This window comes from Nothobranchius furzeri, chromosome 15 (assembly GCF_043380555.1).
Source record: "Nothobranchius furzeri strain GRZ-AD chromosome 15, NfurGRZ-RIMD1, whole genome shotgun sequence".
In the NCBI taxonomy this organism is placed as follows: Eukaryota; Metazoa; Chordata; class Actinopteri; order Cyprinodontiformes; family Nothobranchiidae; genus Nothobranchius; species Nothobranchius furzeri.
In genome coordinates this window covers 46,533,082-46,553,012 of record NC_091755.1, presented here as the reverse complement: position 1 = coordinate 46,553,012, position 19,931 = coordinate 46,533,082, and the positions used below count along the sequence as shown (strand labels likewise).

The 19,931-nt window shown below is 46.3% G+C and overlaps 1 protein-coding gene across 1 annotated transcript; it reads left to right on the top strand.

Annotated features, from left to right (window-relative positions):
- Nucleotides 1–7,260: 7,260 nt before the first annotated feature.
- On the top strand, nucleotides 7,261–19,349 carry LOC107391509 (polymeric immunoglobulin receptor). The gene is made up of 9 exons (XM_015968837.3): nucleotides 7,261–7,564; nucleotides 8,572–8,904; nucleotides 11,686–12,009; nucleotides 12,157–12,477; nucleotides 12,565–12,696; nucleotides 13,425–13,523; nucleotides 14,498–14,535; nucleotides 14,610–14,762; nucleotides 16,320–19,349. Exons 1-9 carry the CDS (start codon nucleotides 7,525–7,527, stop codon nucleotides 16,479–16,481), a joined length of 1,602 nt encoding a protein of 533 aa, XP_015824323.3. The 5' UTR covers nucleotides 7,261–7,524; the 3' UTR covers nucleotides 16,482–19,349.
- The last annotated feature ends 582 nt before the right edge of the window (nucleotides 19,350–19,931 follow it).

Below are 19,931 nucleotides of genomic sequence, written 5' to 3'. Positions count from 1 at the left end.
CTTCATCCCCAAAGTTAAATCCTTTATTTATAATTAGATATTTGCGTCTGAACTAAAAACTCACATTGTTTGTGTTGTTGGTTCTTTTCTTTGGTTCCTCCAGTCATCCGTGGTTCCACCTCGTCTCTTCTAGCAGCAGCTGAACCGCCGACCTCATCACCAACGACCAATCAGAGCTTCAGCTGCATCTCAGGCGGTCTCAGTTTGCTCTGAAACCACGGATCGGTCGCTTCCTCAGCAGGACAGCAGAACATCTGGAGGCAAACAACAGAACCGCCGAGTGCTGCATGGAAACTTCTTCCTGGTGGTGACACGTCTTCATGAACGTGTGAAACAATTCCACCTTAAAAAACAGCTTCATTCTCCCGTTTCTGTGATTTCACGCAGAGTTCCTGATCCACCAGCAGGGCTCGGTGCAACCGAACTTGTCTGAACCGTGCAGATGTTCCTCTGACTGTTGGTCTGGTTCTGATCGCCATGCTGGTCCTGTTAGCAGCAGCTCTGCTGGTTTCCTGCAGGAGCCGATGCAGAAAAGGTCATTTAGATAATAGAAACGTTTCATTTATTGAGGTTTAACTTCTGCTGATGCTCCAAAACTGTTGTTTTATCCACAGAACTGAGAATCACAGACGTCTTAAACGCCGAGCTGATGTTTTTCTGTTCCTTATCCAATAATTAAGGTTATTAAACCAAATCAAATTCATGTTTTTGGCTTGCTTTTGGACTTCCTGCTGCTTCTGCAGCTCTTCTGTATAAATATGAATGACTTCAGTCTGAAACATGACTCAGCATAAATGAGCTTCCAAGACTAAACGTTCGCCTCTCTAATTTAAACGTCTGTAATGCAGGAAGCTGCTGACCTTCCTCCCGTCTCTCAGCGTGTGCAGAACCAGAACCTCAGTCCAGCCATGAACCAGAACCAGATCTAAAGAGCTGGAGTTAGAACCGGACCGCAGATCTTCCGTCTAACTTGTGTTGAATGATGAATAATCTCAACACCAGATTATTCAGCTGATGATGCTTCTTTATTGCAGAACTTATAACTTTTATAATTGATGCTGATTTGGAATAATCCTCTCACTGATGATGGGATGTGTGTGTGTGACAAAGCCCCAAAATGGGGAGGAGCTTCCACCTGGGTCGTTGGAGGGATCATTTCTCCAGACTGGCCTTGGGGTCCTACTGGTGGAGCAGGTGGAGGTTGCTGGAGAGAGGAAGGTCTGGTCTTCATCACTTCTAGAGCTCCTAGATCATGTGATGTTATTGATCCACTCCAGGACAATAAAGTTGTTTTTATTTGAATTTTGATGCCTTGTTTAATCAATCAAATCAATCAATCAAGTTTTATTTGTATAGCACCTTCTACAACATTATCCGAAGCCCAAGGTGCTGAACAACATCATTAAAAGAAAAACATTCCCAATACATGGGCATAAAAGCAGGATAAAAACATAAAATCATAAAATAGCAAGCAAACACCATTACAGATAAGAGATATTGGAATAAGACCAATCGATAAAAAAACAAATGTCGGACAAAATAAAATCAAGCATCCGGTTTAAAAAGAAGAATAGTTAAAACCATAAAGTTAGGGCCATTCAAGTGACCCTAGCGCTGAAACGCAATCAGATAAAAATGAGTCTTTAAACGCGTCTTAAAGACTTGAAGGGATGGTGCCTGCCTAATGCTCAGTGGCAATTCGTTCCACAGAGTTGGAGCCAAAATAGAAAAAGCACGACTACCCCTCGATCGAAATTTCGACCGGGGGACCACCAGAAGTTCCTGCTCGTCTGAGCGAAGAGACCGAGATGGAGCATACCTGTTCAAAAGCGCAGTAATGTACGAGGGGGCACTGCCCTGGAGGGCCTTATAAACGAGAGTTAAGATTTTAAACTGAGCTCGATATTTTACCGGGAGCCAGTGCAGAGCATCCAGCACTGGGGTAATGTGCTCTCGACATCTAGTGCCTGTCAGGAACCTAGCCACAGAGTTCTGCACAAACTGGAGCCGTGCAACCGTGCACTGGGCCAGACCAGCATACAGAGAGTTGCAGTAGTCCAGCCGGGACAGGACGAAAGCATGCAACAAAGACTCCAGATGAGCTCTGGACAGCAGAGGCCTGATCCTGGATAGTCTTCTCAGGTTAAAGAAACAGGACCTCACCACTGTATTTACATGAGTGTCAAGATTAAGTGCTGAGTCGATTTGAATCCCCAAATTACTGACCATTTTCTTTTCATAGGGTGTCAATGGGCCAAGGTCAATATCAGCACCAGAGCCATTTCTTCTGCCAGGACTAAGTATTATAACTTCCGTTTTGCTCTCATTTAGGTGCAAAAAATTAGAAGCCATCCAGCATTTCATGTCCTTCAAGCAATCCAGTAAAGGAGAAACAGATCTATCCTCCCCACGTTGAAGAGGGAGATAGATCTGGCAGTCATCAGCAAAGAAATGAAATTTCATATTATGCTGGCGAAGGAGGACTCCAAGAGGAAGCAAATACACTGCAAATAGGAGAGGACCAAGGACAGAGCCCTGTGGCACACCCCAACGAAGTTTCACGCTGGGTGACGTTACCTCACCCATCTGAACACTACATGTCCTGTCTTGAAGAAAAGAGCGAAGCCATTGGAGGGCCTGCCCAGTTATCCCCACCCAATGCTGTAGTCGGTCCAAAAGGACTTCGTGGTCGACTGTATCAAAAGCTGTAGATAAGTCAAGCAATAGCAGAACAACATCATTGTCCATGTCACAGGCTAAAAACGTGTCATTAAAAACCATTAAAAGAGCAGATTCGTTGCTGTGACCTTTCCTGAACCCTGACTGAAAGGTTTCCCATAAATCATTTGTGTCCAAAAAGGCAACCAATTGTGAATACACGACCTTCTCCAGCAGTTTGGAAAGAAAAGGGAGTTTTGAGATGGGCCTGTAATTAGCTAAGGTTGTCACATCCAGCCCCGGTTTTTTTAACATAGGATGAATAACAGCCTTCTTAAACGAGGACGGAACCATACCAGCCTTCTTAAACGAGGACGGAACCATACCAGAAGTAAGACTGCCATTTATGATTGCCAACAGCAAAGGGCCTATCACTGGAAAGAGTTCTTTATAAATTCTAGGGGGCAGCACATCACAAGGAGAGCCAGAAGGTTTGAGCTGAGCAACCAGTTTTTCCAAGTCTGATAATGTAACAGTCTCAAATGTTTCCAGTGTAGCCTGGAAACTAGCCTCTGGGAGTAGAGAGTCAGGTGGTGAGTTTGTAATGGCAGCTCGAATAGATGTAACCTTATCAACAAAAAAGTGAAGAAAGTCATTACAATTTTCAACGGTGGGAGGCAAAGAGCTAGAATCAGAGAACTCAAGTAGCGAATTTACTACAGAAAAAAAGAGTGCGTGGATCGTGAGAATTTTTTTTCCACGATATCAGCAAAGAACTTCACCCTTGCTTCCTTAAGAGTTTGCTGATAGCTAAACAAAGATTCTCTGAATATCTCACGAGAGACTTGGAGTCTGTCTTTCTTCCATTTCCTCTCTGCCCTCCTACAGGATCGCCTGCAGGCCCGAACATCATCAGAGAGCCATGGTTCTGGCCTAGGCCTCTTCTTTCTAATCCTAAGAGGTGCAATTTTATCCAAAATGTTTTTACAAATACTGTCAAATTGGAGTGAAAGCTCCTCTGCATTAAGTGACATTGTGTGTAGCTCACTTCCTTCTGCACATAGGAGCTCACCAAGCTCAATAATCTTTGCTGCATTTAAAACACGACGGAATCTCACATGAGAGGAAGCCACAGCAGGCATGCAGGGCAAGTTAAAATCACATAAAATGGGCGAGTGATCAGAAAAAACCGGGCTCAGTATCTCTACACCAGCAACAGAGAGACCAATAGACATCACTAAATCCAAGGTGTGTCCCTGCGCATGAGTAGGACCCAGGACCCACTGTGACAGATTAAGGGGAGCCCAACAGATGTAAAAAGTGTGGATCTAGTTTAGCTGGATCTCACCTGCTCTGACCTCATTAGGATGGTCTGTATCTGATATAGCGCCCTCTAGAGCCTGGAACCCCTCAAGGCGCTTTACAACACACTCAGTCATTCACCCGTTCACACGCTGGTGGTGATGAGCTACGATGTAGCTGCCGCTGCCCTGGGGCGCACTGACAGAGGCGAGGCTTCCGACCGCTGGCGCCACCGGTCCCTCCGGCCTCCACCAGCAGGCAAGTTGGGTTAAGCGTCTTGCCCAAGGACACAACGACAGCGACAGACTGAGAGGGGCTCGAACCTGCAACCTTCTGATTTACGGGGCGAGCGCTTAGCTCCTGTGCCACCGCCGCCCCAGTTCCAGGTTCCAGATAGAGGTGAGAACCGCTGCAGACCTCAGATCAGGACGTCGTCGCTGAGAAAATCACGGTTGGTCAGGACGAGGCTCTCATGTAGACAACTGTGAAAGCATCAGTTGCCATGGTGATACATCCAGATGAGTGTTTTTGCTTCAAGAGGCAAAAAAACTCCATAAAAAGCTCCTGAAACTCAATTCTTGTTGATCGTTTATCCAGAAATAAAATGTCTCGGCTACTTATCAATGACATGATCAGTAAGATGTGATGTTCCGTATAAATATGAAATATCCATCTGATTGGTCTTTGAATGTTTGACCTAATATTCCTTCTGGTTCTTTGACGTATTCAGGGAACACACACTTCACATTAACTCACACAGAGTCAAGAATATAGTCATAAAAATGACTTTAACTATATTTTCCTAAACTAAATGATTTGACATGACTAAGTATGAATGAAATGATGGTTGTACAGATAACAGGTGATCAAATCAAATCAAAGGTACTTTATTGTCATGTCCTGTGTCTCTTTGTTCCCCAGCCCCTCCAGTTCCACTTCAGGTTTTCCTCGTGTCCCATTATTATCCCCAGCCCTCCGTAGACTCCCCTCAGGTGTCCTTCTAATCATTCCCTATTCCTAGTCAATCTTATTTTAGTCCTCCTCGTCCGTCTAGTTGTTTGTTTATTTTTTGCCCTCAGTCTTTAGGTTTAGTTTTGTGTTTATAGGTTTATGTCTATCTGCCCTCTGGTCAAGCTCCTTCCCTCCCCATTTTGTTGATTCATTCCACCAGTTTCTCCTCTCCTCACACCTGTCACCTGTTTCCCTGATTACCTCCCTCCTGTTCATAAGCCTTGTCTTGTCACTCTGTGTTTGTCGGTCCATGGTCTTAAGTGTTGCGTTGTTTGTTCCCCTCTCGAGTCTCTCCGAGTCTCTGCTCATGTGTGAGTTTAGTTAATTTTGAGTTTTTTCAAGTTTTTGAGTATTAGTCTTATTTTGTGCTTTGGACTTGTCAGCACACCCGCCTTAAATAAAGGAATTGTTTTTCTTAAGACCTCTCCTGCCTTTGAGTCGTTCTGGGCATCTGCATCCTGGGTCCAACCTCCTCTCCTAAACATGACGTTTGTTAATCCCAGCGGGAAATTAGAGTTTCAGTACACACAATTCAGAGATCAGACACACATGGGCAAGACACATGACAAGAATTGGTGACTGTGGTCATTCGCAACCCTGAGTCGCGCTACCTTAACAGAGATCAGAGGGTAACATGAGGATTGGTTCAGGTGGAGGGAAAAAAAGGCACTTCAGAGTTACCCTCTACCAGGAGGGCAGCTTTGCTCTGCAAAAAAACACCTCAGACAGATATGCAACAGACTTCAGACAACACAACATAAGTGTTCACTAGGTGGGGTGGTGGGTTGGGACTCTCCCCACTTCAGTTCCTGCAGCCACGATGAAGCAGCGCATGTCACCTCAGTGTGGGTGGGGGGAGGAGCATTGAGGGTTGGAGGGTTGCAGTGACCCTGGAATGATTTGGCGGCCTTCCCGCAGTCTCACCCAGGCTGGGATAGGAGACAGAGTTGAGTTGCCATAGCGACGGCACATTCCACGTATCTTCTGAGGGGGGAGTTTTCGTTGGAGCCTTGCAGGCTCAAGGGCGCCAGATTCCGATTAGAAATAGTTTTGGGGCCAGGCAGAGATAATTTCCTCTCTGTCTTACAGTTTGTTGGTCCTCAACCTCTCAGAATCCCAATAATGGACATTAATCTATCCCAATCCGTGCTGATTCGTCCACTCTATCCTTGATGGCATCCATCTTTGTGACAATGCATGAATCTCGGCCAAAGTCCCAAGCTCACGATTCATCTCGACAATTATGTGAGTCTGTGAATTCACAGCGCGGTGCAAACCATCTCTGAGCTCCGGGATCAGGCAAATATTCCTCGACAGCTCGTTAATTTTCTGGAAAGCCAGGAAGCCTCCAATGCCGATCAGCAGGAAACCCGACACCAACACAGTGAAGTGATGGAAAGGAAGCTAGATGTTTCAGCAGGACCTTCTTGAGTATCTGAGACTGAGCTGGTGACGTCTGGCTTGTGAATCTGTTTGGCTGCATGGTTTGATAATCTAAACTTTATTTAGTATAAAACCATCCGATGCCGATGTGCAGAGTCTACGATACCCTGCACGTGTCGTTCCCGGCGGTCCGGAGGAAAGGCAGCCTGAGCGGTGAGTCACCGAACGTCGGGACCGCGAGAACCCAAAGAGTCGTAGCTCCTGATGAACTCAGCCTTCACCGGCCGTGAGACGCAACCAGGGCCTGCAGGTTAGAGGTCTGTCTGCAGTGCTAAAAGAGCCGCTGTGTCTGAAATCACTCGCAAGCGTTGCAGAGAGGCTTTGACCTTCAGGTCAAAAGAGAGGACGGGTCCAAATGCTTGCTCTCCGCTCGGCCGAAGCAGGAAGCAGCGGGAGAACTCCTAGATCAGGAAGTGATTCCTGTATGTGTTAAACGTTGTTTATAAATCAGAATTTGACACGTTTAAAGACGTTACCGAAATCCCTCAGAAACCACGCCTTCCCTCAGAGGTTAGGTCTTAGTGTGACGTGGATGTTAAACATTAATATTAATCTTGTGACGTATGAGAAACTGATTAAATCCAACGCTGATCCGGTCTAGTTCAAGTCTGGAATGAATCACTGCAGCAAAAATCCTCTTTTTAACACATCGCTGATTAATGCACACGTTATTCACACACTTCAGGGTTCAGCAAGAGAAGATTATGTGACATTTATCACATTTTAACAAATCATTTATGATTGAAGGAAGATGAACTTCATTCAGAGTGAAAGTGCCGAAGTCTCGTCGTCCGCATCAGACCTCGGGAGAAGACGTTGTGGCTTCCTTGTTTGGTAACGAGGTCCTGTGCTTTCCTGCTTGGAGGCCAGATGGATGGAGTGTTTGTGTCTGCAAATGAAAAAGTTCATTTCTGGTCATTTTGGTGAAAACTTGAAGTTTGGGTACGCTACACACACACAACACACACAACACACGAGGCTGCAGCTGATCGACCAAAGGAAACAGGAAGACGTGCGTGTAAGGTGTGTAAAACAGGAAGTTCTTGATTTAGAGAAGTGAAATAAGAAGAAAAGTTTTTGTGAAGCAGAAGGAAACATCAGAGCTACAACATGGACGTCCGTCGTGCTTCGTTCTGCTTTCTCCTCCTCTGTGAGTATTTTTGTTTTCATTTCTGCTTTTTCCAAATGTGAATTATTATTCAACCAGAAACATTTTACTCCATCCATCCATCCATCCATCCATCCATCCATTTTCATCCGCTTATCCAGAGTCGGGTGGTGGGGGCAGTAGCCTACGGCGAGAGGCCCAGACTTCCCTCTCCCCAGCCACTCACTGAGCGCCTGGTGGCCGGGCTTTCGCCCACGGCGCCCGGCCGGGCACAGCCCATAGAGGCTCACCACTCGTGGGAGGGGCCAAAGGTGTTGGGTTCAGACGGTGGCTCTCGGTATGTGGAATGTGACCTCTCTGGTGGGGGAGGAGCCTGAGTTGGTGGGTAAGGTTGAGAGGTTCCGACTAGCTATCGTCGGACTCACCACAACGCACGGCTCTGGGTCCAGAACCAGTTTCCTTTTGGGGCTGGACGCTACCACTCCGGAGTTGCCACGACTGAGAGGCGCCGAGCAGGGCCGGGCATACTAGTTGGGTGTTGAGGGGATCGTTTTGGTGGCCTGAGGATTGAGTCTCTGCTTTTTGCAGATGATGTGGTCCTGTTAGCTTCATCAGAGCATGATCTCCAGCTCTCACTGGAGTCAGAAAATGGTGGAATGCCTTCTCCGGATCAGGGATGAGGTCCTGCCCCGAGTGGAGGAGTTAAAGTATCTCAGGGTCTCGTTCACGAGTGAGGGAAAGCTGGAGAGCGAGATCAACAGGCGAATTGGTGGCCCAGGCATCTGATTAGGATGCCTCCTGGCGCCTCACTGGTGAGGTTTTCCAGGCACGTCCAACTGGAAGAAGACCTAACAGAAGACCCAGGACACGCTGGAGGGACCGAGTCTCTCGGCTGGCCCAAGTGGCCTCCCTGCTTAGGCTGCTGCCCCCGCAACCTGACTCCGGATAAGCGGCCGAAAACGGATGGATGGACTGTTTTCTGACGTGTTACATTCTGAAGCAGAACATGATGAGGCCTCTTTAGTTTTCATAACTAATCTTTTCTGCAGGTCTGCAGGTCAGAAGCAGCTCTAGAGCCGAGGAGCAACATTTTTATGACTATCCAGGAGAAACGGTGACCATTACTTGCGTCTTCTCGTCACCTGGAACATGGAGGATGTTCTGCAGGGAGAACTGTGAAGGGGAGAACGTTCTCATCAAAACTTCTGAGAAGGAAAAAAAACGTAAACGATACAAAACGGAGTACAAATCTTCTAAGTCCAACTTTCGCCTGGATGTGAGCATCTCAGACCTGACCCTGTCAGACTCTGGACTCTACACGTGTGGGTTGGGTGGTTCCTCTTCAGTTTCATACCACCAGTTCAGACTCGTGGTTGTAGACGGTGAGTTTCTCTGTTTCACATCTATTCCACTCCTCTACAGAGAAGCTTCACTTCTCACAATCAAAGCTCCAAACCAGCATGTCCAGTCGGACTGGTAGAAGTGGGCGTATCCCAGCGTAACGTGATGAAGGAGCTATTCCTCAAGGTCATTTATCCTCTAACCACAGTTCCCTTTGACACAACGCCAGAGTGCATGAAACAGCCTCAAGGTCATGCATTCGCTTCTAAACTGTTTACTTTCCAGCGATGAATCAAAGAACTCTATTTTCAATAAAGCTAATCTAAACAACTGTTAGTCAATAATACAATGTGACCGATCTGTGAACTCACAATATTATGATTAATATGTTTTTAATAAGTAATATGACTTATTTTAGTCCACTAGACACACTGATACACTAAGTTAAATAATCACATGACACATTGCTGTACTGATCCAATCAGAACCTTCCTAGTCTGAAGCGTGGCGAGTCTCTGCAGTGTTTATTAAATCTGTCGGCTTTGATTCGTCCAGAATCAAAAACATCCAGATTAATAAAACAGTTCCAACGCCATCTTAAGTTCAGTATTCAAGATCTCGTTCTCAAGATCCCCTGAAGTTCACCGCATGTTAAGTGAAGTATGGACCGGCCATCTATTCTTCTCTTGTTAAAGGGACTTTACGGAGTTTTGAATTTTTATGCTCGTGATCGCCCCCTCAGGCCAAAAGCGTGACGGCAGCTTCAATAGTAGGCTCGTGCACGAGGCGCGCATGCTGTACGTGCACGCTCCTTAACAAAAATAACAGCTGAGACAGTGTGTGTGTGTGTGTGTGTCCCGGAGGACAGAGGACAGGAGAACACACAGCTAATTAATTAAATAATGTGGTTCTGTACCTTTCTCTTCAGCACAGCGACAAAGGTTTATGATGGGTCAGTCCTCCTGCATGCTCAGATCATTCCCTTCCCTTGCTTGAAAAATTGTTCCAAAATGAAAGTTGAACCCACATCTTTTTTATCTGTGAATTCAATGCCGTTCGGCGAGTCTCAAATAAAAATTTGGACATCTTACTGTAAAAAAATATACCATTAATGTCAGGAACCGAGTTCAGAAGACCCGTGAAGACGCCAGCACAGTAAAAATATATTAAAAAAAGTCTTTATTTAAAGCAGATGTACCTGGAGGGCAAGGCTGAGGCAGGTTCAGAGGCAGGCTAAGGTCAAAGCGGCAGGCAGAGAGCAAGGCAGGGGTCAGGCAAAAAACAAGGTCCAGAGGCAATGATCAGGCAGGGTGGATGGCTGGAGAACTACTGGCAAGGCTGTAATAATCTGGCAGGGAACTGGTGGTTTGCTGGTGAATATATAGTAGGGGAAGCAGGTGTGTAAGATGAGCTGATGAGTGAGGAGCAGGTGAAGTGGATGAAGCTGATGAGGTCTAGGTCAGGTTGCTGTGGAAACCAGGGCGTGGCTTGAGCTTGGTGAAGGGACCAGGTGAGCCGAATGAAGGTAAAATGAGGAAGTGGAGGAGGGTGAAGGATGGGAGTCATGACAATTAATATAAAAAAGAAACTCTGAATAAACTATGTTCACACCCAGAATCAAACCCAGGTCTTCTGCATGGGAGTCCACCATCTTACTAGGTGAGCTAAAGCACCAGTGACGTCCCTTTGTATCTGTAACATTTATATTTTGATGACAGCTGAAACAACGTTCACAGAACGGTTCAGAGGGCGATGCCTGAGCGTGAACGCGCATGAAGCAGCCTGCTCGACCCGAGCATCTCTCTTTTCTGTGATTTTACAGAAAAACAGGCAATCACAGTAAAAATGCCAGGGCTCATTCTACAGGACCAGGGCATTGCAGGAGAACGTATGAAGAAGACATTTATTATTTCTCAGAAATCAGAAAAATCAGAAAAGGCTTTATTGCCAGCGCTCCAGCGACCCAGAGCATAGGAACTTGACTCCGCAGCACAGCCTGACCAAGGTTACACACACACACACACACACACACACACATGCAGACAGAACAGATACAGGCAGACCACGAGAGCAGCCATAACGGCGCTCATACACGTTTTGGCTGTCAAACTTCCATAATGTCCCTTTAAGCTGAGAGCCATTCAAGCTGGGGAAATTCCGTTGTTACCAACCAAGCAACGGTACCTTTCAGAATAAAAGCTGGACTGGCTGACCCAAGGAGGGTCTCTTTTTGACGCTGTGAACCACCTGTCGCTTTTTACCCTGAGACAATCCAAGGACTAGTTTGTCGTGCTGTGACGCTGTAACCTCGGCTCCAGTACCGGAAGGAAGGTCCGAGGACCTGGGCATTCTGGATCCATCGTGGAGGTCTCACTGAGGGTATGTGGATGCGACAAAAATGGCGTCTCATGTGTTTCTGACCACGGGTCTCAAACTCTGATCAGTTAGGAGCAAAACATCATCTCCCACTCAGACTTGCTTCTCCGGATGCGAGGGTTCTGAATTTAACATCATTCACACACGCCAACCACCTCACACTTCATTCCAACAGAACATCCATCATTAGAGAGTTAGTCTTGTTAAATTATTTAGTAATAAATTTACTTAAACGTTGAAAGTCTTCTCTTGTCTCTCAGTTAATGCAAAGTGTTATTTAAAAGTCCCTGCAATAAAAAGATCCAATCTTCTGATTTAAATAACCCAGTGTCCGTAAGATGGACGAATCTTTAATGTCTTATGGTCCTTCATTAAATATAATTTAAATTGATCATTACACCAGTGAAAACAGGAAGTAGCTGCTGATTTACTTTCATCTCCAACAGCTCTGCTGGATGGAACCAAAGATCGTCGCCTCTTTAAAGAAACCGGCAGCTCGCTCACCGTGGCCTGTTCCTTCAGCGACCCGGGAAGAAAAAAGCTCTTCTGCAGAGGAGAATGTGATGGAGACCGGATCCTGGTCCAGACGGACGGTGTCAAAGGTCAGATGGGAAGATACAGAATCGAATCTGAGAAAAGATCCTCAGAAGCGGTTCTGTATGTGAGCATCAAGCAGCTGACCTGGTCCGACTCCGGGCTCTACAGATGTCACCTGGACATCCCCAACTGGCCAGACCCATACGTAGAATTCACCCTTTCTGTCACAGACGGTGAGATTTGACCGAATTTTTGTTTGTCATCACTAACGTTTTACTGTTGAATCACATGAGACACGACCAAACTACGACGTGTCACATGACTGCAGCACTTGTGATTTTCTTTATGACTTCAAATAAATGTTTGTCTTTTTCCGACAGCTCTGGTGGACGGAACCAAAGTTCAGCACATAGTTAAACCCGCCGGCAGCTCGCTCACCGTGGCCTGTTCCGTCAGCGACCCGGGAAGAACAAAGCTCTTCTGCAGAGGAGGATGCGATGGAGACCGGATCCTGGTCCAGACGGACGGTGTCAAAGGTCAAATGGGAAGATACAGAATAGAATCTGAGAAAAGATCCTCAGAAACGGTTTTGTACGTGAGCATCAAGCAGCTGACCCGGTCCGACTCCGGGCTCTACAGATGTCAACAGGGAAGAGTTTCCAGAAGATCCCACGGAGACTTTACCGTCGTCGTGTTCGAGGGTGAGTGCCACTGGTGCGTGTGTGTGTGTGTGTGTGTGTTCACAAGGGTGTTTAATCTGTTTTTTCTTTCATCTCCTTCTTTTTCAGAAGTCCAACCATCGAGCCATCAGACCTCGTCACCAACGACCACGCTGAGTTTCAGCTTCGGTGCAGGAAGTTCTCAACCTCCAGTTTCTACTGATCAGCCGGTTCTGCTGCAGGGAACGAGAACATCTGGAGGTAAACAGAACCGCGGTTGTGTGATGACCATCTGTTTGTTGCTCACAGATCAGCTGCTAAAGCCAAACGCTGCAAAATATGAATAATCAAAGAACGGGCGTAAGCAGACCCTTCAGTACCACTGAGATCCACTAAAGCCCGGTTCACGCGGCAGCATTAACGTTCCATTTTTGACCCAAATATCCCCTTCTGACAAGCTGAACCCCCCGATCACCTTAACAGCTTAAAATATAATCTCATCAGATTATCCTACCTTGTGTGGTGTGTTGAGAGCACACAGATCTGCTCAGAAGCTGTCGGGACCACTCGGAACATGTTGGATCGTCTTGATCTGATTTTCAGAGGCAAGCAAGCGTGCTACCTGCTGAATGTGACCAGTAGCCAATCAGAAAGCGAGGTGACAGAAACTCGCCACACACTCCTTCTCCTCCTTGTTTGTTTACTCCAAAGTCATGTTTGATCCCGTGAGATTTGCTGTCTGATGGGGGAATGTTGGAGTGGGAACTTGGTTTCATCGGTCACAGAGGGCCACGCGCCGTAGGACCAGAACCGGAATGACTTTGGGATTTTTTTATCACAACGTGCGAAATCTCTCAGGTTTTGAAAATCAACCAACAACTTTAAAATCCTGCCATGTGAACCGGGTTCAAAACATTCTGTGTGTGAAACAAACAAACAAACAAACAAACAAACAAACAAACAAGATGATCCTCCTAAACTTCTTTCAGACGTGCTGCTGTTTGTTGTTCTGACTCTGAGCTTCATCACCATCATCTTGTTTTCTGCGGCTCTGCTGGTTTTCTGCAAATACAGATCAGCTCAGAGAGGTAAGCACACACACACACACACACACACACACACACACACACACACACACACACACACATGGTTTACGTGTTTAAATGATGATCAGGCTGATGTAAAATGTAATCTCCATCCACATCCAGACAGAATTATCCTCTATTCTCTGCTCTTGTCTGGGCCGACGTAGCTGACGGTGCGCGCGGCGCGCCTAACTAGCGGCTGCGACGCACATTTTACACATTTGGAGAGGTGGGCTGGATGCTTTGCTTTTACTGGAAGATGGATTTTTTTTTTCAAAAATGTGGGAGATGTTGCCCCATGAATAACCGTAAAAACTACCGGTGTGCATGTACCCTTATGAAAGAGTCCTACGTTGAGAGGTAAATATTAGAAGGTGATGCATTCTGGTGCCTCTAAATGAAAAATGAATGAAAATTAAATTGGGAGTTTTTACTTCATATTTTAGAATGACGTCTTTTTAAACGAAATTTTTTAGAGCGACCTGCCTGCTTCACTCACTGCTTATTGAGGTCCGTCCAAAATCACCGTGAACCACCCAAAACTGAAAACCTGGCGCCGCGCCTGTTATAAACCTCTGCAAATGGTTGTTCTTGACTTCATCAAACTCAGAGTTTGTACAGCTAATGTCAAGATGTAAAATTCTGAATTCAGTCGAGCTCTTCCCTCCCTCCCTCTCCTGTCTCTCCTTAAACCCGACAGCCGATGTCGGGTTTAAGGAGAGACAGGAGAGGGAGGGGAAGAAGGAGATGAGGCAAACAGAGAGAGTGCGAGACACCAGACTGGTGTGCAGGTGAGCAAAGCAGCTGGAAAAGTGTGGGTGTTGAACCCCCCACATCCCCCGCGGGTGCGACGCCCATGCCCCGCTGTGACGTTTAAGGAGAACTCAGAATCAGGAGCATCAGTCCGGTTGTCCTCCAGTAGAATTTAATTCATCTGAAAAAGCTCAGATCTTCAGCAGCTGTCTGGTGTTTTTCAGATCCTCCCGTGCAAACCGCTGCTGCTGCTGCTGCTGAGGTGAGTTTCAGGAACCCGCGTGTCAAACTGTCTCATACAAGTCACACATCATGACTCCTCCTCCTCACGTGTAGCCCGATGGTGTCTATGAAGATATCAGAGAAGACGAGGAGCTGAGAAGACCTCTTCCTGTGGACATCTGCACAGTCTATAGCTGCGTCTCAGTCTCCAAACCAACAGTTGCTGGAACCAACGACAGCGTCATCGCTGCTGCCTCCTCTCAGAAGGTGCGAAACAACGATTGTGCATGCTGTCAAATGTTCTCTTTAGTTTTCCTGTGATGAAAAGGAGATGTGGGTGGAGGAAGGAGGAAGGATGTTGATGTAAACGGTAAACATGACAGGATGCACCAGTCTGGGCACACCGACGCTGTGAAAACTAACTTAGTTTAGTTTTATTTGTCATATGCAAGTTAGCACAGGGTCAACATTGCAATGAAATGTGTTTGACGAGCAGCGGTCTCTCAGCAGCATAATACAATAGAAAAAAGAAGAAGGTATAATACAGTAAAAGCAAAATATTAGAGAGTCATGCGAAAAGTAAAAGCTTACTAAATAGATAAGTAAGTATAGATGACTAAATATAAATATATCTAAAAAGTGAATAGTAACATTAAAATGAAGTAACCAGTGCAGGTTAAATTTTACTTGCGGAGCTGCAGGGTAACATCTGTATCCTGTGTTGTGTGTGTTTAAGTGTAATGGTTGAGGTGTCGTATGGCTTGGTGGTAGAAACTGTTTTTAAGTCTCGTAGTCCGAGCAGGCAGACTCCTGTAACGCCTGCCAGATGGTAACGAGGAGAACAGCTGATGCGCTGGGTGGCTGTGGTCCTTGATGATGCTGTGTGCTTTCCGGAGGCATCGCTGGAGATAAATGTCCTGAATGGCAGGAAGCCTTGTGCCAGTGATGTGCTCTGCTGCTTTCACCACCCTCTGTAGTGATTTACGGCTGCTGGCAGAGCAGCTTCCATACCAAACTGTGATGCAGCTCGACAGCAAGCTCTCAATAGCACACCTGTAGAACTTTGAGATGATACTCGTGTTCATGCCAAACTTCCTTAGCCTCCTGAGGAAGTAAAGCCGCTGGCGAGCTTTCTTGATAACAGCGTCTGTGTGGAGGGTCCAGGAGAAGTCCTCAGTGATGTTGACTCCAAGAAACTTGAAGCTGCTGACCCTTTCGACCATGACACCGTTGATGTGGATGGGTTGGTGTTCCCTGACTGGTCGTTTCCGGTAGTCCACTATCATTTCTTTGGATTTGCTGATGTTGAGAGACAGGTTATTATCCAGGCACCACTTGTGCAATGCCATCACCGTCCTCTATATAGGCCGTCTCATCATTCCCTGTGATGAGGCCTATGATGGTCGTATCATCCGCAAACTTGATGATGATGTTGGACTCATGTTTTGCAACACAGTCGTGTGTGAACAGGGAATATAGGAGGGGGCTAAGCACACAACCCTGGGGCATACCTGTGTTTAGGATGAGTGATGAGGAAGTGTGTTTACCCACTCTCACCACCTGGGGCCTTTTTGTAAGGAAGTTTAGAATCCATCTGCAGATCGGTGTTCCCAGGCCAAGGTCGACAAGCTTCGTGGCAAGTTTTGAGGGTATAATGGTGTTAAATGCCGAGCTGTAGTCGATGAAGAGCATTCTTGCATATGTATTCCCTTTCTCCAGGTGAGTGAGGGTGGTATGTGTTGCTAGGGCGATGGCATCCTCTGTGGCTCTGTTTGTCCTATAGGCAAACTGAACTTCTCCGTGTTTGTTCTTGTTTTCCTTCAGGCTGCAGATCTTCTCAGTGACCTCTCCTATGCAAATGTGACATTCTCCAACCAAAGCTTGGACCTTCCCACCAGGAGCTCTGATGGCAGCGCTGCGGTTCACTCTCCGGTCCAGAACGCGAGCCGTGATGCGGACGAGCCGCTGTACTCAAGGCCGGACTAACCATATGGGCAACTGGGCAATTGCCCCACGAACCCTAAAGGGCCCAGGCTCAAGGCAGCAAGGGCACGAGCAAAATACTGTATCTGTAATCTCCCGCTTTATATTAAACTAGGGTGACCGTACATCCTGTTTTTCATCCAGGAGCAGGGATCGAATTATGGGAGAGCTGGACATCCTACATCCAGGGGAGCCAGAAAAAACGTTTTCTACATCATTCATGGACTCTTGAGCAGAGAGCACAGAGAGCGTCTACTCTCTGAGAGTCACGTGACGTCCGGAGCTCTATAGCGATGATCGTTGGTGTTCAGCTCTCCAGTCTGCTGCGTCCAGCGCACGGTCCATTCTCAAAGTGGCGCAACCAAAAAACGAATTAACCCACGATCGTTCATGTCCGCACATGTTCTCTATTTTCTGTCTTATCTGTGCCTGAAGCGCTCTGCTGCTGCGGAGCTCATCACCTGTGCTGCGGTGATTTCACCTCACTGACGCAGCATCGAAACGCGCTCTCCGCTTTGCGGTCAGGAGATCTCTTTGATCTGCTCAGAAGTAACTGATGAGGTGAAAAAGTAAGAATCCAGGCAGCAGTTTTTCTGGAGAGTTTAGAGGAGATGCAGGAAGATGAGAGACAGACAGGACAGGAAAATAGTTAAATAAAAACAAAACAAAAAGTAAAATGTAGGTGGATTTATCTCCACGACACGTTTTTACCTGTATAAAACAATAAGTTATACACATGTAATATTTATACATCTGATACAATTCAGATCACCTTCAACACTCAGTCACACACCCAGGGCCGTTTCAAGACATTTTGGGGGCCAAGGCAAAATGCCCCCCCCCCCCAGCTGGGCTCCCCAGAAGCCTCTGTGTAATTCATGCCCTCTCCAGTAGTGTTAGTTATATGGTGTTTATAAAAGCTCCTCAGACATTACTGACATGTTCTAATATTATCAGATGAAAAACTAAATTATCAGACATGCTGTCTCATCAGCTGCTTTTCTGAACTTGCAAAAAGTAACAAAACCATTTGAAAGCCGCTATTTGTGGATTCTCTGAAAGTTTCCATGGAGTGTGTGACAACTTATTTTATCATTGATCCTATCGTCTAATCTCACAGCTGAAACAAGCATCCTTAATAATCTGTGCACAGGAAGCTTACCGATGCTGTAGTAAAACAAAAGGTATAATAATTTATTATTAATAAAACCTTGTTGCAGCACTAAAGCAGAAAAATGAGATTTTGCATTAAATATGCAAAATATTTACATATAAATTGTTTTAGAGCCCTTTTATTGGCAGAATCTGATATTAATTTAGTTCTTACAAAAAATGGGTCCCAACATGGTTTGTGTGGCGTTGCCATAGTGTGATGTCATAGGCACAGATCCCCTGTCCTCTTGTTTGGAAATGGAAATATGGTCACCCTATTAAACAAACTGTCCACCCGGGCTTTTGCGCTGCACAGAGACGCTTCGCTGCCTATGACTGAACGTCAGTTGAGAGTCAGTCTCATGCAGACGGACCAATGAAGAGAGGGCCTCAAGTTAAGACCCTCTCCTCATTGGTCAGTCCACACGAGGTGGGTCAAATGTTATCCTGAGTGGGTTACGTGTTGTCAGGCATTCAAGTATTGAGTATATTTACTGCATATTACAGTAAAATTTTCTGTATGTGACTATATTATGGTGATCCTTTAATATTGTTGCCCAGGGTACAACAAAGTGTTAATCTGGCCCTGGGCGACTGAGAAACTGAGCTTTAAAACAACCAAAAACTTACAGAACTTCAGTTTTTGCAGCAGTTTAACTCAGACACACAAGCACCAGAAGGTGTTTGCTAGTTTTCATGATCACTCCTAAATATTTCAGATCAAACAAACCTGAATATTACAAAAACAAGATGAAGGTCCTGGTTGGGTCATACTACAGCATCTCCATCAGACACTGCCCAGGACTGTGGACCTCTCCGATGTAGTCAGCTGTCGGTCATGATGCTGCCACCTGCTGGGCGGGGCTGTGCATGTACGGAGAAATAAACAGGCACGCTGTTGAGCAGCAGATCAGAAAACTGGTTTAATGTGAAGAATATTTATGTAATCTGTTCTTTCACCATGTTGTGGCTTTTGTGTTTTATTGAACCATTTGGGCCACCATACATTTCAGTTCATTTGAAATTAAATGACCATCAGGGTGAAGCAGAAGATGGAGGACGGTGAACTGAGTTACTTACCTTCTCAGGTGGATGTAATCCACCCATCTGCCACCAGAGGGCGGTGTGGTGTTGCGGCGGCAGCGAATCCAGCTGCTGATGAGTGTTCCTGATGTTTTAGACCTCTGATGTAAGCAGAAGGATTTCTAAGACTGAACTCTAGTTTTCTTCGTCCTCTCTCTCATCATTCTGTCATCTCTTCTTTTTCTCCATCGTTTTCCTTTTCCAACTCCCAGTCTGCTCGACCAACAGCTTTCCTCTTTTCTAACGTCTCCGAGTCCCGCTACAACCCCTCCCTGTGTCATTAGTGGCTGAAATAAAGAATTTTGTGGATTGTTTTCCGACATGACTCCAGGTTGCCATGGAAACTAATGAAACAACATCCACCGAAGGCAGCATCGCTGAAGTTCACCAACACTCCCCAGTCGAACTCACTCAGCCGTTCTGCCATTATTGTCCGTGAGGGAAATTTGGTTTGCAGGCGCCTCACGCTGAAAACACATGGCAGCTAATTACACAACTCCTCCTGAATGGTGGAAAAGAGGAGAGCAATAAGGAGTAAGATGTGATCAGCGTGATCCTTCCAAGCACAGATGCAGTGAAGGAACTGCAGAGGGGATTGAAAAGCCGCAGGTTTCTCTGTCAGGTCCAAGCCTCGCAGGCGAAGCTGCGACTTGGTGTTTGAAGCTGTGAACGCTGAACCGACCTCTGACCTGTGTGCTCACCAGCTCTGATGTCTCATGCAGGCAGATGGAACTGAAGAAGGGAGTAAATGCTGGAGGCATCGACTCAACAGATGTTTATAATAATGGTGGCATGAAAACCTGCTCCTCAACAATCCTGCATGTTTTAGATGTTTCCCTTCTCCAACACAGTGGTGGTTTTACCACTAGGCAGAGGTTAGTGGTCGCCTGGGGCCCCCTTATGTTGGGGGGGCCCTAGCCCTGACTGCTGGCACCCCTCTGTTAATGCCACAATGGAGTATTCCTTAAGACGCCGATGCACAAACAGGAAGTGATTGGTAGTCATTCCACTCCAATCCAGGTGGTGGCAGTAATGCACCAAAGTGTTGTTTGCCAAGTGCCATAAGACCACAGATAAGAAGAAGAAGAGAGGCGGGAGCGTTCGTAACAAACTCGAAGCGGCGGTGAACATCAAGCATGAGATGGAGTTATCCTCGTGGCTCCAATAAGAGAAAGAAGCAGCTTGCTTCATAAAAGCTTTTATCTTCACTTCCAAAAG

What these genes read in the sequence shown, in the direction of transcription:
- LOC107391509 (XM_015968837.3), top strand. Translation starts at nt 7,525, where the DNA reads ATGGACGTCCGTCGTGCTTCGTTCTGCTTTCTCCTCCTCT. An exon ending in CACCCTTTCTGTCACAGACG is followed by an intron (nt 12,010 to 12,156) that starts GTGAGATTTGAC and finishes TTTTTCCGACAG; the next exon opens with CTCTGGTGGACGGAACCAAA. An exon ending in TACCGTCGTCGTGTTCGAGG is followed by an intron (nt 12,478 to 12,564) that starts GTGAGTGCCACT and finishes CTTCTTTTTCAG; the next exon opens with AAGTCCAACCATCGAGCCAT.